The following is a 17,527-nucleotide window of genomic DNA, read 5'->3' as shown; positions in this document are numbered from 1 at the left end:
AGCAACATATGCTGCCACCCAGAGCAGGACAACACCAAACCATATTCTGTCTGGAATACAAGCGCATGGTTGCGTAAGCAGAGAATGTGGGTGCTAGCATGGCCTGCCTGCAGTCCTGACCTGTCACCGATTGAGAATGTGTGGTGCATTATGAAGTGCAAAGTAAGGCAATGAAGGCCCTATACAGTTGTGCAGCATAAGAAATGCATAATGGATGAATGGGGGGGAAATTCCACTTGCTAAACTTAACCAACTGGTATCTTCAGTGCCCAAACTCTTAATAAGTGTTATTAAAAGAAAAGGTGATGCTACACAGTGATAAACAGTCCCAACTTTTTTGGAGTGTATTGTAGTCATCAGATTTGAAATTAGTGTATATTTTCAAAAATGAATTAAATTCACAAAGCAAAACATCAAATAATGTGTTAATAATGTGTTTTCAATATAGTACAGTACAGAACTGAATTTTCAAATGATTCTTTTTGAGAGGTTTTTGTGCATTTTCCATGCTGTTTTTGGAGTTGTTGTATTTCTCAGATCTTGTGAAGATGAAATCTGTAGGCTCTTATGGCTGATCAAATCTGATTTGGAGAAGTTATCTAAAATTAAAACCATTCTTAGCCTTGTGTTTTAGATTTCTAATGAGAGATAATATAAAATATTCTAATTTACTTTAGTGTTTTAGTTTATCCCACTGTGTGTTATTGACCTTCAATATGGGTTCAAGAGCAGTAGGGGGCAGTGCAGCATAATGAAGCATCTCCATGAACTCCTCACAACCAGATAGACTTTTTGCCACTTAAAAAAAATAAGATAAAAAAAAGGCATTTTTACACACATCTGGAACAAATACAGCTAGTATATTGTTAAAATGCTTAAGCCAGTGTGAAGGTTTGTAAACATGGTTAGCTTGATTCAATTTAATATGTTTCACATTGTTTGATCACAATGGGCCACAATGGGCTCAAAGCGCAGACCATCATCATGGTAAATGGTGCACTTATATAGTGCTTTTATCCAAAGCACTTTACACTGTGTCTCATTCACACACACACACCAATGGTAGCAGAGCTGCCATGCAAGGCGCTAACTTGCCATTGGGAGCTCTTGCTTCCCTTTCGTCTTGCTCAAGGACACTTTGGCATGTGGTCATGTGGGCTGGGAATCAAACCGCCAACTAGTGGATTAGTGGATTAGGGGACAGCCCACTCTACCAACTGAGCCACAGCCGCCATCATCTTCCATAACTGCTTTATTCTGGTCAGGGTTGAAGTGGATCCAGAGCCAATACAACACTGGGTACAAGGTGTAAGAGTTTACCCTGGATGGGATTCCAGTTTATTACATGGCAACGTGCACACACATTCACACCTATGGGCAATTTAGAGTACCTAATCCAACTACCTGCATATTTTATTTATTTATTTATTTCCCCCAGGAGAAACCAGAGGAAACTGACATGGACAGACCATGTGAAACTGCAAGCAGACAGTAACCTGAGCTGTTAGATCTCCTGAAACATGCTTTCATCGCTAAGATGAGCCAAAACCAGACTATGAATTATGTCTACTTTCAAAAAGCCATACTTGGAATTCTTCTAATGGGGCCCTTATATTCTGGAGGTAAGGAATTAATTTAGGAAATGTAAGTAAATTGTAAAATTTACACACTGTTTCAGATTTGACATTTGCTTGAAAAGTATTACATACTTATTCATGCGATTGTACAAGGGGTTTAAAAATCAGAACAGACCACAGTAAATAACTACAGAAATATGTCACTGTCATCAAAGTATTTTCCATTCATTTTACTGCCCGGAAGGATTACCTTATGCTTGTGCATGTGTAATTAGTACATTTGACGATGATACATAAAACAAAAAGAGGAAAGTGACACAATTTATTATATTCGTAGATTTTATACAATTTAGATTACTTTTCAGGTCACATAATTAGGGAAACAAAACAGGCAATAAATACAGATATAATTACATCTCACTATGAATACAATTCAAGTAAAAGCTCTGCCTTTACTTTGAGTCACTAATAGAATATTTACAATATTTAGATCTTGAAAGACACAAGCAACTTCTAGCTTAGCGTGACCATTCTCTTAAGCGTCCCAATATCCATGTAAATGGAAGTATGTGGTAAAAATGCAAATATCTGTAGGTTTTTATGAAAAGAATTTGTTTGGATTGTTTTATCTTTTTTATGCCCCAGATCCAGTCATGTGTCATTCATTCCGTCATGAATTTATTAAGCATGTATGATATCAACTTTATATTAAGTATCTTTAAGGCAGGTATTCTGCAAACCTCCACTATTATGCTGTTAGTAGCTAATAAGTGTCCCATCCATTAGCCAATAATGTGGGGACATATAGGGAAGCATATGAATCCCGGTCTATAAAATAAAATTATTCACATTTGTTGAGACCAACATTGGCCTCTATGGTGAAGGCATTGAAAAGTCATTATGGCAAAGAACCAATATGAGACTAAACTGCTGGCACAACTTGGATTACTATTTACATTTCTCCAAAGTGATTTAACAAAGCAGTTGCAAATTAAGTGTCTCTCTCAATGGCAGTTATGTGATTTGAACTTAGCATCATCCAGTCCTTAGAACAAAACTATTCAGCGACCACTGCCCTCAGCTCCTGTATATTCTTCCTTCATCTGCCTTGGCTAATAGCACAAAGCACATACACTGCAAGGCACTACAGAGCACAGGAAAATTATCCAGATGCTGTCCACTGTATCCACCCTCTTCTGTTCATCCTCTCTGTTAGATCCGTTTGATGGTGTTTTTCTCAGAGCTCTGTAAGGAGCTGATCTCCCAGCGACGGAAAGTGCTGCCTCTCATATCAGTGCGGCCAGTGGTGAGCTGATAGATCTTTCTGAGGACCGCTCGCCGCAGCAAGATGTAAACCCATGGGTCCAGGATCTGGTTACACGAGGCCAGACGTACCCCCATCACCATCAGTTTCTTATAGTACATGTCTTCCTCTTGGGAGCCATTGTGGTGATTTGTGACTGACATCAAGCCGAAGATCTGCAACACAGAACACAAGCCATGGATACTCATATGTAGTTTGTTTGGCTTAGATAAAGTTTAATGATAGAGCCCATTTTTGGTTTATTATCTGACAGTAGAATAGCAATGGATGCACTATTGACTCAATCTCTTTTTCTCACAATTGTAAAAATTATTTAAGTATACCCTATACTACTTTATACTACTAAATTATTAGCAATTATAATAGGTTTAGTATAGAAACTAATATAGACACAAATCACCCACTCATACATAGGGATCCTGATGGGAGATATCTAGTTAATTGCAGGTTTGATAATGACTAAGAGAAGAAGCAGCTACAATACCGATTTCGTTACATATTTACAGAGACCTTTTTAAATTCTTCAATTTCAAAACTGTCTGAACATAAATGTTGTAAAGAGTGCCAGTTAATGTTCACATCAAGCAGAATGAAGAAACAAATGAAAGCTCAGTGACCGTTTCATGGTTGCCTGTGCCAGACAGGCTATTTTGAATATTTCAGAAATTGCTGATCTCCTGGGATTTTCTCTAGAGTTTACACAGAATCGTGTGAAAACAAAAAACATGCAGAGTGGCAATGCCTTGTTGAGGAGAATAGTCATACTGGTTTGAGCTGACAAGAAGGTTACAGTAACTCAAATAACCACTTTTTACAGCCATGGTGAGCATTGAATCTGAGGCTACAGTGGGCAACTGAATGTTCGAAGACTGGAAAAGAGCACCTGGTGGTTTTTCCAATCTTCAACTGTCTAGTCTGTGCCCACTGTAGCCCTAGATTCCTGTTCCTTTCTGACAGGAGTGGAACCTAATATGTCTTCTGTTGATATAGCAGAAGACACATTAGGTTCCACATTCTCCTAAAGATCAAGGTTAAATGTGTTCTGCATTCTGAGATACATTTCTGCTCACTACAGTGTTTTCCCTGCGTGACTGGCTCATTGGATAATTTCATGAATGTTCAGGTGTTCCTAATAGAGTGGATGGTGAGTGTATATAGCATTAAGTTGAAAAAATTTAATATTTTGTTCCAATTGTGATTAAAAAACAAAAGCAGGTAAGTACACTATATGGCAGACATCTGACAATCACACCCATATGTGTTTGTTGAACATCCCATTCCAGATTTATTTCCTTCTATGGTGTTATAATAACATCCGCTCTTCTGAGAAGGCTTTCCACTAGATTTTGCTGTGTGCCTGTCGGGATGTTTCCATTCAGCCACAAGAGCATTAGTAAGGTTGGGTGAGAAGGCCTGGGGTGCAGTCTGCATTCTAGTTCATCCCAAAGGTGTTCAGTGGGGTTGAGGTCAGGGTCTGTGCAAGCCACTCGAGTTCTTCGATTCCAATATTAACACACCATGTCTTCATGGAGCTCGCATGGTATAACAAGTTTGGGGTTCCAGTGAAGGAAAATTGTCATGCTACAGCATACAAAAACATTGTATACAATTCTTTACTTCCAACTTTATGGCAACAGTTTGGGGAAGAACCACATATGGGTGTGATGGTCAGCTGTCCACATACCTTTGGTCATGGAGAATAAGCAGGTCATGTTGGCATTTAATAAAATAGAAGGATTAATTTCAGCCTAAAACAGTAAAAAACAAAAGGAAAAAAAAAAACCAAGTATACAATGTGATGTAATATGCATTTACTATAAACTATAATAATTATACTAAAGGGCTACGAAGGTCTTAAAGACAAACACATTTGGAAAAGAAAAAAACCCTTATGAGTCAGTATTTCCTGAATCTGGTCCTGAAATACCTCTTCAGTGCACATTCTACTGTTTTCACTGCTCTAACACAGACATTTTAAATAAATGAATGTCTTGTTAGTTAGAGGAGATCAAGGAGGTGTGTTGGGAGCAGAAAAAAAAATACCAAAATGTGCAGTGTAGCGGTACCGGAGCAACAGGATAAGTAAACACTATCCCAAGGGATCTTGCCACTTTAAAATCTAAATAGACTTGGCAACAACAGCCTACAAATAATTGTCATAGTTACAAATGTAGCCTCTGATTTGTAAGCATTCAACAGCACATCTATTGCAATCCACTATCATAACAAACATATAAAAATCCAGCCAGGTGCCTTGTTAGTGGTCTGGCAAATCCTACAAATCATATGCGCACACTCTGTGATGAGTCACATGCATTCCACCAGTGTGTTGTAATCAGTAACGGGAACTGGATATTCATTCATTCATCTTTAATAATTGCTTTATCCTAGTCAGGGTCAGGGAGGATCAGGAGCCTCTCTCGTTAACACTGGACACAAGGCAGGAGAACTCACTCAGGATAGGACACCAGTTCATCGCAAGGCACAACACACACGCACCTAGGGGCAATTTAGCATAGCCAATCCACCCATCAGCATTGAAACAGTGCCGCCTGGAGCTAGATATTTATTATCACACTGATACCTGTTTTTAACTGTTTATTTCATTTGCCAGTTTTACACTCCAGGCCCGATTTAAATTGGATGACCACATTTCCAGATCAAGGTTCATATAAATCAAGAGGACTGTTTATATTTAACACAAGTTTCAGGTTACTTGGTTTAAAATTGCCATGTAAACCTCCTCTTATTTCACACCATCTGTTTCCTAGAACCTATTTTTATGGTGTGGAGCATTGAGTGATAGTCAAGACATTACATTCTGATATAATCCTTGATTTAAGGCTGCATTTACATTGCAAACAAATAAAAAAAAAATTCCAATGATGTCTGACAAATATTAGATATTGTTATGTACGTTTAAACAGCCAAGATCAGATTTTTCACATCTAATATGGGCCGCATTCCAATGAGTTTATAAATCTGGAACATATCAGATATCTGGTCATTTGATTCCCACATAAAAGCTCACATCCAAATTTCCTTTTAATTCTTCTTTAAGCTATCCTCTTTGTTGTTGTTTTTTCTTTTTTTTTTTTTGGTAGGCCAAAAATCATTTGATGCTCAAATGGCACACGTGAATCATGAATCATGGAGGGCAGTCAGTGGAGATGAAATAAAATGTTTTATATACAGCCATTCAAAAAAATAAAATAAATCAGGTATATACAGAAATCAGCAATGGTACATCAAAAATACAGTTTGTCCTGGCTCTACTACCATCATAAAATTAAAGTCAAAATACAAAGAGGCTAAATTGCACTGCAAACAACAGAATCACATGTCCTTTCTACAAAGATGTGATGATGGGCAATTGTGTAAACAAGGGAATCTGATATATGTCAGGTCTTAATTATATGTAAACAGGCAGGACAAAAAAAAAAAAAATCAGATCTGGGCCAAAATATCAGAATTGTGCAAATGTAAATGTAGTCTATGTGCTCATATGGTAAAATTTTATATTAGTTGTCCTGCATAGACACAATCTTCTTGAATGAAACTCGTTTTTTGGTTTTAAGTGCCAGCACAATTATGTAAATGCAAATAATGAACAATATACACTGTAGGCTGCTGTGAATAGAGATTATACACATCCAGATCTACTCATACTTACCAGCAGGGGGCTCCAGCAAATACAGGAAGTGATCATGATCCCCAGGAGCTGTGCCACCATCTCTATGTCATGCGACTGTGCTGTCCTACGGTGGCATTTCCTCCTGCGCAGGCGTGCCCGCACCAGGGTGATGCCGCTAACCGTGTTGCACACCAAGGACATGGTCAATGAGCCCAATCCAAATGCCGAGAATAACAGCAGGAAAGCCACATCTGTGTCCGTAATTTCCCCTAATACCTTTATAAAACACCAAGTCCATGGGTGCTGATAGGTGTATTCTCCCAGCCTCACAACAGGCAGCAAGGCTATAGCAAGTGCTGCCAGCCAGATTAGCACCAAGGCCATTTTGGTGCGAGTCCCCGAGACAAGACGAGCATGGAGAAGTGGCTGTGTGACACCCAGACACCGCTCAGCTGCCATGGCGCTGCCAAGGAAAAGTGGACACAGGCCGAAGAAGACCATACTGCCACCTAAGAACTGGCAGGTGGCATCAGCATGGAGGGGAGCATTCGTCCCAACGCCATTTGAGTAGAGGTGTAGCACCACAGCACCAGGGATGATATGACCAGCCAAGTCTGTGGCCACTAGTGAGCTGGCGAAGAGAAGGAAGGTGGCCTTTGAGCGTTTGCGCAGTCGGGCATATGCCTTGGCCAAGATGAAAAGTGCTATGATGTTGGACAGGACACCCAGGGTCATGGAAAGGCCAGCGACCACAGGGTTTGTGTTTGTCAGGTTTTCCGTATGACCCACGGCTGCCATGTTCCCCACAGCCTGGGTCTGATTGGAGAGGGGTGATATGGCACTGGGTGCCGAGAAGTTGCAATGATACATGGATAACATCTCCACAATGAGAGCGCACAGATGAATCTCAATAAATAACACAGCTAGGGGGCAAAAAGAAAAGGCAGAAGATCAAAACACTATCCCAGCAGCATTGTTTGATATTAAGTGATTCAGTAAGATTAGGTAATTAGATTATATAGCTTTTTAATAAAAGCACATATAATCATACATTCATTCTGTGGTTACTGTGCATGGTTATATAAAATTAACCAAAAAAGTATTTTAATTAGCAACTTATATATTCCATGTGCAGAGAGTATTCCTAAGTGGGAAACAACTGCAGCCTCACAGAATCATTTAAATACTGCATTACATTTTTCATGTTCATGAATTATCATTTATGTCTAAAAGCCAAGATATTTTCCTTAAGTATTATATACATCAAATAAGCTGAATAAAATGTACTTACAATTATTAATAAAGCATTAAATTTAAATGTTATCTTAGGAGTGTTTTGCTGTTATTTTCACACACCACTAATATAAAGGGCTACAGTTTGAAGTGCAAGTGAGCATATTCAGATGGGCTAATAAACTTCTGTCCAAAACAAACATAGCCATTTAAGGTGACTTTAGGGCTCCCTAGATCTTAGAATTTCCTAAAAGAAAGTTTCATATGTTTTACGCACCTACCCAAATAGCGGTTGGGTCGCAGTAAAGGGTCAGACACAAGTAGCTTATACTGTGTGTGCTTGGGGGGGAATATTAAAGCTAGTGGTCTATTTAGGAAAATATTCCATAAACCTAGACCATTTTTGCATAAAGTTTTTGCTTAACATCAATGGCCCTTAAAAGATTTCAAGTTACATTTTTGTCTCTTTTAACTTACGATGCTATAAGAACGTTTACATTCATTTGTATAAACACTTGATTTATTTTAATGTAATTTTCTTTTAAATGAATTTTCAGCTTTGGTCCATAAAAAATATAGACTCTCTTGTGACTTCTTCATGCATACTACTGGGCCATCAGTCAAAAATGCTGAGCAAGTTTCAACACATCAGTGTCTTGCAGCGGAGTAAACCCTGGACTCTCTGAAATTACATGTACAAAAACAGATCTGAATGCTCGCTGTGTTTTTACAAACAGATGTTTGCACTGTTAAAACGCTGTTATTACCAGCAGCTATAAGAGCACACTTAGGCAGTTAACCAACATGAGTGCATGTAGGCTGATATGCTTAATAGTCTAATAAATTATTTTAATTAGAGGAACCATGTTTGTTTCCCCTTTCACCTAGACATTGTTCGAGAAGTACTAAATTGTGTAATTAGGTTTGTCAAAGTTGTGGCTTTTTTTGTGTGTGTATTTGTAAGTAAGACATACCCCATATGTGTGAAGTGTAGCCTTTTCTCATTTAACATCAGTGGATGAAAACAAGTTTTATCCTATGATCAGACAGATGTAATGGATTAAGTTAGTCTTACTAAACCTACCATTAGGTCATATGCGGCTTCATCCCACCTGAAAAGGCTTGGAAAATCAACAATCCCCAAAAGAACATAAGTATCTTCCTTCTGAAGAAAAAAAAAATCAATGTCCAATTGTCTTTAGTCCATTATATAAAGTCCAGCTTCTAGAAAAAATGGCATTCAGGAACAAACGAAGAGTTCTCCTCTGTAAAACGAACCTCATTTTCGAGGAAGAGCCTCTTCTCAAACAGCACGAGCGAAACGAACCTGTAGAAGAACAGATCAGTGGGTTCTCCGCAGTGTTCGTGCTCCAGCCGCGCGCTGTCCAATGAGCTGCAGCTTCAGGAGCTCCAGCGCTTTTATACTGAGCAGACCACAAACACACTGCTGAATAGTGCCGTTTTATACACACTAACGGTACTTTGTTTCGGCCATAGCGTACACCGTCAAAATACTGAGCAAAATAGCTCTTACGTAGACAAACACTAATGTTATGTGCCTTATTTCTCCTCCATAGTTTTGTTTCTTAGAACCCGATAACTGTGGAAATTGAACAACGTCCTCAAACCGGAAACAGTTTTGGTAGTAAACACCACGAGGATCTTCTGATATATACACGTGTAGCCTATGTATGCAAATTAATTATATGAGTACAGTAGAGTCGGCGATATAAATATATTTTTTATTTCGTTTGGAAAAATTACAACCCAATATTTTCAGAGTTATTAAGTTTTTATAGTTATTATCCAATTTAACTGGTCACTTGAATCAAATGGGTTAAATGGGTTTAAACACCTCAGTGTCCACTAGGACCTCGTGTTCTGTTGGTTGAAAGTTTAGTAACAAAAAGCTCTACTGATGCAATAAATAGCTAAAATACATTTACCAGCCACTTTATTAGGAACACATGAATACATTTGCATATTCATGCAATTATCCAGTCAGCCAATCAAGTGGTAATAGTGCAGTACATAAGATTATGCAGATACAGATCAAGAGCTCCATTTAATATTCACATCAAACATAAGAATAGGGGAAGATGTGATCTTCAGTGACTTTGATCATAACATACAAGTCGGGCTGGTTTGAGTATTTCAGAAACTGCTGATCTCCTGGGATTTTCACATGCAACAGCCTCTAGAGTTGGTACAAAATCAACAAACATCCGGTTCTGTGAGTGGAAATGACTCGTTGATGAGAGAGATTAGAAGAGAATGACCAGACTGGTTTGCGCTGACAGGAAGTCCATCATAACTGAAATACTGAACTGAACTCTTCTTCACAACCTTGGTGAGCAGAAAAGCATCTCAAAACACATAACATGCCAGAAGAGCTGAAGACAACATCAGGTTCCATTCCTGTCAGCTACAGGAATAGGAATCTGAGGCTACAGCAGACTCAGGCTCACCAAAACTGGACAGTTTTGTGACCTGTATCTGCATGATTTAATTAATTGCACTGCTATTACTTGATTGGATAACTGCATGAATAAGCAAGGGTACTGGTGTTCCTATTAAAGTGGCCAGTAGTACACATGAAACCATTTAAACAATTAACCTAATATTTGAATTGAACAATTTTGCACTTAAATTACTTCTTTAAAAAGGAAAAAGAAAAAATAGGTTTTTGCTCTGTTACAGCACAGAAGTCTGTGTGGTAGTGGTGCAGATGGGTACCAGCAGCTGTGAAGGTTTTTCCCACTAGGCCCAAGGTAAATCGACAATAAGTCTAAACTGGAAGCAAATGTGTTATGAAAGGGAAGGATAATTCTTTCCATGTAATTCCACCCCGATTTTCAACATGATGGATCAGTCACATGGGGATTAATGCAAGCCAGATCTGCCTGCTTGGTGTGTGTATTTGTTTTTTTCTTTTTAAGGATGGGGGTTATAAAATCATAAATCACTATTTTTACTATGCTTGCGTTGCTTTGGCACAGATATATTTAGGTGTCTATTGGTCAACTGGAATTTGGAGCCACAAGTCCACTGATCATTAATCACACCCACTCAATAGATGGCAGAATTAACTAGATTATATAAAGCTAATTAATTGTATTATAAACTTTTCTGAAATGCTGTGTTTATTCTCACACTGTATTAATGTTTGCTATCCCACCAAAATATCTAGCTATTTTACTTAGCAGCAAGTTAATTAACTTTATAGATTGCAAAACACCATTATAGGTTACACATTTTGTTTCCCTAAAATGTCACAGAATTTTCCTGAATTTACACAGCTAGACTTTCCATTAGTCTTACTTTTTACCACTTTAGTGTCAGGCTGACCAAATGTATTATCTCTGTTGCCCCCTTAAACGCAAAAAATGTCTCTGTGATAATTAAAGGTGACCCTTGGAGAAACAGTACCTCCATTGTAAGACTAAAAAGAGACTGCAGAAGAGCAGAAAAGCCATGAAAGCACACCAAGCTATCTATAAAAATAACTTGAGAATACTTAATAACCAAATGCTAGAAAATCTTACTTTTCAAATTTAATTGACAGCCACAAAGACAACTACAGATTTCCATTCTCCACCACAGACTGCTAAACCCCTCACCTCAAATATCATCAGACCTTTTCACAACTGAAAAGTGCAATGAGTTTGCAGCTTTCTTCAGTGATAAAATTACTATCATAGCACTTGTCCTGCTGGTATGTTTTTCTAACTCTCCACCTACTGCTGTTAAATGTAATTTATTGTCTTTTGCAATGGTCAGCCCTAACATGCTTGCCCTGGTTATCACTTATGAATTCTTCTAGCTGCTCTCTTGGATTTTTTTTTTTTTTTTTTAACCAGACATCCTGAGCATTGTTAATCTGTCCCTCCAGCAAGGAATTTTTCCACACACCTTTAAGACAGCTATTGTTAGGACTTTGCTGAAGAGAAACAATCTTAATTCTTCTGTGATCAGTAACTACAGACCTACCTTTTGGTAAAATAATTTAAAAAGTTGTGTCCATACAACTCATTAATTATCTCAATATCAATAATCTCGATGAGACATTTCAGGCCACCTTTCAGTCCAACCATAGCACAGAAACTGCTCTTCTAAAAGTTTTAAATGATCTGCAACAAAATAAGGATTCAGGTAATCTGTCAATTCTACAACCCCAATTCTGAAAAAAAAGTTGGGACAGTAGGGAAAATGCTAATAAAAACAAAGAGGAGTGATTTGTAAATGTGCTTTGACCTGTGTTTAAAGAAAAATGTATAAAGACAAGGTATTTGATGTTTTACCTAACCAACTGCATAGTGTTTTGAAGATAAATATCTATTTTGAAATTGATGCATGCAATAAGGATAACACAGTACATAATAACACAGTACATAAGGAGCCCCCCCCCCCAAAAAAAGGCCTAATCCTTAAAGAGCGCAGATCGGTCGAGGCTCTGCCAACAGATGTGTCAGAGAATAATCTAACACTTGGAGAACAACGTTCCCCAAAGACAAATTGGTAGGACTTTGGGCATTTCACCTTCTACAGTGAATATAATTAAAAGGTACAAGTACTCCTCATGAAAACCGTTAAGAGTCTGTAATTTTATTTGAGTGTGTTGCAGTCATCAGATTTCTGATAAATTCCTGGGGAATTGTTGTCAATTTTAACAAATGTAAGCACTGTTTAAAAAAAAAAAAAGAAAAAAAAAGTTAACCTACCATAATATCTAAGTAATGTGTTTCATGATGGTACATTAAAAATAAATAACTGAAATTAACCTTTTGTAAAATGTAGTTTCAGAACTGTGGGGAAATGTTTAAAAATAAATAAAAATAATTATCCATTATGATGAACCGTTTTGGTCACTTGAGGTGACTCTGTTAAGTCTTGAGTATGCATCAACCACAAACACTTTCATGTGCTCGATTTATATGGACAATTAAATGGACATTTAAAATTGTATGTCCCTACTGTTTTGGGATCAAAAGTAGTAGGAGGGCTAATGGCTTTCTACCCTGAATATGCAAAAGCAGTTGTTCACAGGTCAGTCCAGGTAATGCCTCCCTCCAACCCCCAACACACACACCCTAAAACAAAAGGGTTGGTTCAAAAGGGAATGCCAAAGTGTAGTAAAGACAACAGCTGAAGACAAAAGTTAACTTATGGCATTTATTTGAATCACCACATTATTTATAGTATGTACACAGACTGCATAAACGCTAAACATGCTCAAAAGCCAGAAAAACATAAATGCAAGTATATAAACTGACGATGGCAGTCACATATAAGTCCAAGGCATATTGTTTATTGGAAACAATCAAATATCACAAGCAACAATCAAATCAATTTAGCAAAGTATGGTCTTTGCCGGCCTTCTTATCCAGTGCATTCGATTTGGTGTGAGTGCCGTTCTGTACGCACCACGAGCACCAATCTCTTGTTCATACAAGTCCATGAAGAGCTTTGGACTTGTGTAGAAATGGTCTGTGTACACATGATAGCCAGAACCCAGGTAGGAACGATTCACCAGTGACATAACAGTCATATGAGAGTCCTTGTGCTGTAGGGAAGTTGTTTTTATCTGTGTGCACAGCAAAATCTACAGTGTATCCCTTTCTTGAATCAGCTAATACAAACAACTTGAAGCCCCACTTTGTTGGCTTGGACTTCATATATTGGGTCATTCCTGTGTGTGCCTTCAGCACAGATCCTTTCAGCAACAGATATATTCCTGCGAGGGTTATAGAAGGCTTTGCAAGCATTCTGAATTATGTCCAGCAAAGGTCTTGCTCTGAAGATGCAGTCATGTGCTTATGTACCATTTTTCTTGTCATTTTCAGCATCCGTCTCTGGATCATTCATGTGAACATTCCAGGAAATCCTTCTGTATTTGTCCCTGGGCATCACTGTAGCTGGGTATGGCACAGTGTAGTCAATGTTTCTGTCGTCAGTAGTCTTTGATGTGCTCCATCCTTATCATACCCATGTATATAACCAGTCCAATGTACTTGTAAAACTCAGTGATCACAGGAGTCCGTGGGTACTTGTAGCCCTTTTCAACTCTCTTGGCAGCTTGTTTGTTGGTGCTGTCAGAGTGTCTTGACAGTCCCCTCTGAGAAGAACAGCTTGAACAGTTCCAGAGTGGGGGAGTGTCTGCTGCACTCAGCTGCATTTTTGGCAGAGCCCCATCAGCATCTGTGTCTGTCTGCCATGACTGCGATGGCTGAGCTGCTTGTGCTGAGCTGGCCTTGCTCTTTGATGGCATGCAAGGCACTAAAGGACCAAAGCAAGACACCTCTGGTGCATCTTCAGCCCTGTAAATATACAACAATAAACATTTTGGAAAATGTTGCATTAGAAATGTCACTGAATGTTAGCCAACACAAGACACAGCTAAAACACAGCCAAACATCTGCCTGCACAACATGCAAATCTCCGAGTTTTTCAGTGAGAAATGTTTATATTTACTCACAGTTCATCCTCAGCTGGATCAGGTCAAAGCTCAAAATGACAGTGTTCCTCATCAGGTTCAATCTCTGGATCTGAGGAGCGGTCATCAACACTCAGAATGCCCTCCAAGATGAGGTCACGCGCTTCCAGTGGTCCAAAGCGTCTTCTGATTTTGTTGCTGATCCTGTCATGTCCCAAAATGCAAAGCTTGTCTCCAAATAAATTATGCTTGAACCTGCATATGCATCTTATGTTGTTTACCATGGGCGTTCCCCAGCAACTAATGAAGGTCGTTTGCATATGAATACAGTTGCAAATGGAGGGGGGGGGGCGCTGGGTTTGTGCCGTCCTAACGGACCTTTGTCTGTGGAATGTGCATAGCTGTATATTTCACTTATTTTTTAAAACTTATTTATCAGAGTTGTTAAATAGAGGTCTCTGTCAGATCCTTTTCACCTTTTTCTGAGTCAAACAAGAATGGCTTACTGAAGCAATCATCTTTGGTATGTGTTAGTTCTTAGTGCCTCTGTCCCAGTAACTGAATTGACGACTTAGACTTGATGACTGCAGCACAAGATGAAATGTTCTGACCTGTAGACTGATGCTCTTGATGTTTTACAATAAAGAATCCTGCTGAGTTTCCAGCAGTTTACACACCTCCAGACCTTATGCGATATCTTGTGGTGTTCTCCAAGGCTCAATTTCAGATCGTTTGTTATGTAACTTATATATGCTTCCAGTAGCTGGTGTAATTAATTGATACAACATCTCCTTCCATCAGTATGCAGATGACAACCAACTCTATCTCTCATTTGCACTAGATGCCCTCAAGTCGATTAGCACCCTTGTAAACTGCATAGAGAGCATAAACTTGTAGATGTTACAGAACTTTCTGCAGCTAAATAAAGATAAGGCAGAGGTTCTTATTATTGCAAATGATGCACAGAGAAGGTTATTTAAACCATATCTAGACTCCTTGTCTCTCAAGACAAATTACTGCATTAAGAATTTAGGGATCGTGTTTTACAGTGATCGTAGTTTTAAAAAACACATTAGGTATGTTTGTAAAACAGCATATTAATACCTTTGTAACATCCCTAATATATGTGATATTCTCTCCCCCACAGATGGTGAGAAACTCATACATGCATTTGTTACATCTGGACTTGACTACTGTAATAGTGTTTTGGTTGGCTTCCCAAAGAGCTCCATTAAACACTTACAAAGAGTTCAGTATGCAGCTGCAAGAATTCTGACATGTACGAGACTGAAGAATCGTATCACTCCGGCACTTAAATCACTTCACTGGCTACCTGTGTCTTACAGAATTTATTTAAAAATCCTGGTAGTAATTTTCAAATGTCTTCATGGTAGTGCTCCTACATACCTTTGTCATATGATCACTAAATATACTCCTGCTAGATCACTTAGGTCATCCAACTGCAACCTGCTGGTTGTACCCAAAACGCAGCTGAAAAGCATTGAATCGGCCTTTAGTCACTATGGGCCTAAACTGTGGAGCTCTCTTCCTTACAACCTATGTGCAGTTGATTCAGTTAGCACTGCTAAAAAGTATCTCAAAGCGCATTTGTTCACTGGGGCCTTTCCTCAAAACAGTTAATTTCCATACTTGTTTTTATTTGTATTCTTTTATTTATTCAATTTTATTTGCTTAGCCTTTTATTTATTTTTTTCTACTGATTGTTTTCCTGTATGTCTTCTGTAAAGCACTTTGTAAACATTGTTTTAAAAAGTGCTATATAAATAAAGCTTTACTTACTTACTAAATGACCATAAAGTTAAAAAAATATATACTGAGATGAATTCAGACACAATGCAATACAATATCTAAGACCCACAGAAAAAAAACCCCATCAGACTCCAGATCATATTTCTTCCAAACATGCCGAAAATGCTTCATAAGAAATAATCAACCCTTGGATATCACCTTAACGGCACCAGAAAAAAACATTTGTTTTAATCAAAGGCCAAAGTGTGCAGTTGAAGACTGAAAAAATATCAGGTTACATTTTTCCAATTTTCAACTGTTCAATTTTGGTGAGCCTGTTGCAGCCCATCTACCTTATGGTTTGATGTTTTTCTTCTCACCAAGGTTGTTCATAGCATATTAGCAGCATACCCCAAACAGTATGAGTAAATACTCTGACTAAAACATTTAAGATATCAATATTTTCTAAAATTGAAGTGCATTATGAGAAAGTGTGTACAACCATGTCTATAGCTTTAATAGCTAGTAATACAACTGTATCCCTCCCATTTTAAACACATCTTTCATGCACACTTTTCCAAATACAACATCTCTTGGGTGGCATAGTGGTGCAGCAGGTAGTAGGCAGCCCCACAGCTCCTGGGACCCCAGTTCAATCCTGAGCTCAGATTACTGTCTGTTCTACTTGTATTTTCTCATTTGTAAGTTGCTTTGGATAAAAGCGTCTGCTAAATGAGTAAATGTAAATGTCTGTGTGGACTTGGCATGTGGTTTGTGTTCGCATGGATTTCCTTTGGTTTTGTCCGGTTTCCTGGCACTATCATAAAATATACCAGTGGGTGGACTGACTAGGTGCAAATGAGTGAGTGTATGTATGCATGCATGAAGCCCTGCAATGGACTGGCATCCCATCCAGCGTATATTCTTTCCTCAGACAATGCTCCTGGGATAGCCTCTCTTCTAATTCACTTTGACAGATTTACAGCTGTGTCAGCACAGGAAAATGTGTCCATAACAGCAGCAGCTTTACAGTAAAAGAACCAAAAATAATAAAGCTGACAGGGTATAATTTCTACTTGAATGAGGGCAAGGGAAAAATGCAGGCAACTTCATGTGAGCAGGCAAACAGGAAATTTGGTGGGCAGCACTGGAGAGAAGTATCCATGTACATGTATAGGCCAGTCATTTCCTGAACCCTACCGGAAGACTAGAGTAATGAGTGAAACCTGGAGGTGAGCTAAAATCAACATGTTCCAAGTGAGAAAGAATGGGGGCTTTTGTGGGATGTAGTCGTGACTTCTGAAACATGATTGCACAAAAAAACTCCTGACATCATGTCTGCTCAGCAAGCATGAAGATTTCTGTTTGCACACCTAGAGAATATATGGTTCATACAGAACCATATGCATAAAAAAGTAATACCCCATCTCTTTAGTTTTAAATGCTCTAATCTAAATATATCCACCAGTCTTATAACTTCTTGAATCATCACCCAAAACCCCATGGAAACCTCTATTTATGCAAATACATGAATGCTTCCAGGTTATACTTATTTTGCAAAATCCCCTTAAGGCCAA

At 38.4% G+C, this 17,527-nt stretch overlaps 1 protein-coding gene and 1 long non-coding RNA gene across 2 annotated transcripts; one reads left to right on the top strand and one right to left on the bottom strand.

The window, feature by feature from the left end:
- Positions 1-1,786: 1,786 nt before the first annotated feature.
- Positions 1,787-9,392, bottom strand: ptger1b (prostaglandin E receptor 1b (subtype EP1)). Its single transcript, XM_017456190.3, has 3 exons — positions 8,853-9,392; positions 6,575-7,458; positions 1,787-3,056 (listed from the first exon to the last, which is right to left on the bottom strand). Exons 2-3 carry the CDS (start codon positions 7,412-7,414, stop codon positions 2,790-2,792), a joined length of 1,107 nt encoding a protein of 368 aa, XP_017311679.1. The 5' UTR covers positions 7,415-7,458; positions 8,853-9,392; the 3' UTR covers positions 1,787-2,789.
- A 31-nt stretch (positions 9,393-9,423) lies between these two features.
- LOC128634918 (uncharacterized) lies at positions 9,424-15,382 on the top strand. Its single transcript, XR_008397845.1, has 3 exons — positions 9,424-9,457; positions 10,469-10,539; positions 15,349-15,382. It is a non-coding gene; the product is annotated as an uncharacterized LOC128634918 (long non-coding RNA).
- Positions 15,383-17,527: the final 2,145 nt, after the last annotated feature.

Source organism: Ictalurus punctatus, chromosome 2 (genome assembly GCF_001660625.3).
Source record: "Ictalurus punctatus breed USDA103 chromosome 2, Coco_2.0, whole genome shotgun sequence".
Taxonomy (NCBI): Eukaryota; Metazoa; Chordata; class Actinopteri; order Siluriformes; family Ictaluridae; genus Ictalurus; species Ictalurus punctatus.
The sequence above is the reverse complement of the archived record's forward strand: the minus strand, read 5'-3'. Positions and strand labels throughout refer to the sequence as shown.

What these genes read in the sequence shown, in the direction of transcription:
- ptger1b (XM_017456190.3), bottom strand. Translation starts at nt 7,414, where the DNA reads ATGTTATCCATGTATCATTGCAACTTCTCGGCACCCAGTGCCATATCA. An exon ending in TTTGCTGGAGCCCCCTGCTG is followed by an intron (nt 3,057 to 6,574) that starts GTAAGTATGAGT and finishes TCTGTGTTGCAG; the next exon opens with ATCTTCGGCTTGATGTCAGT.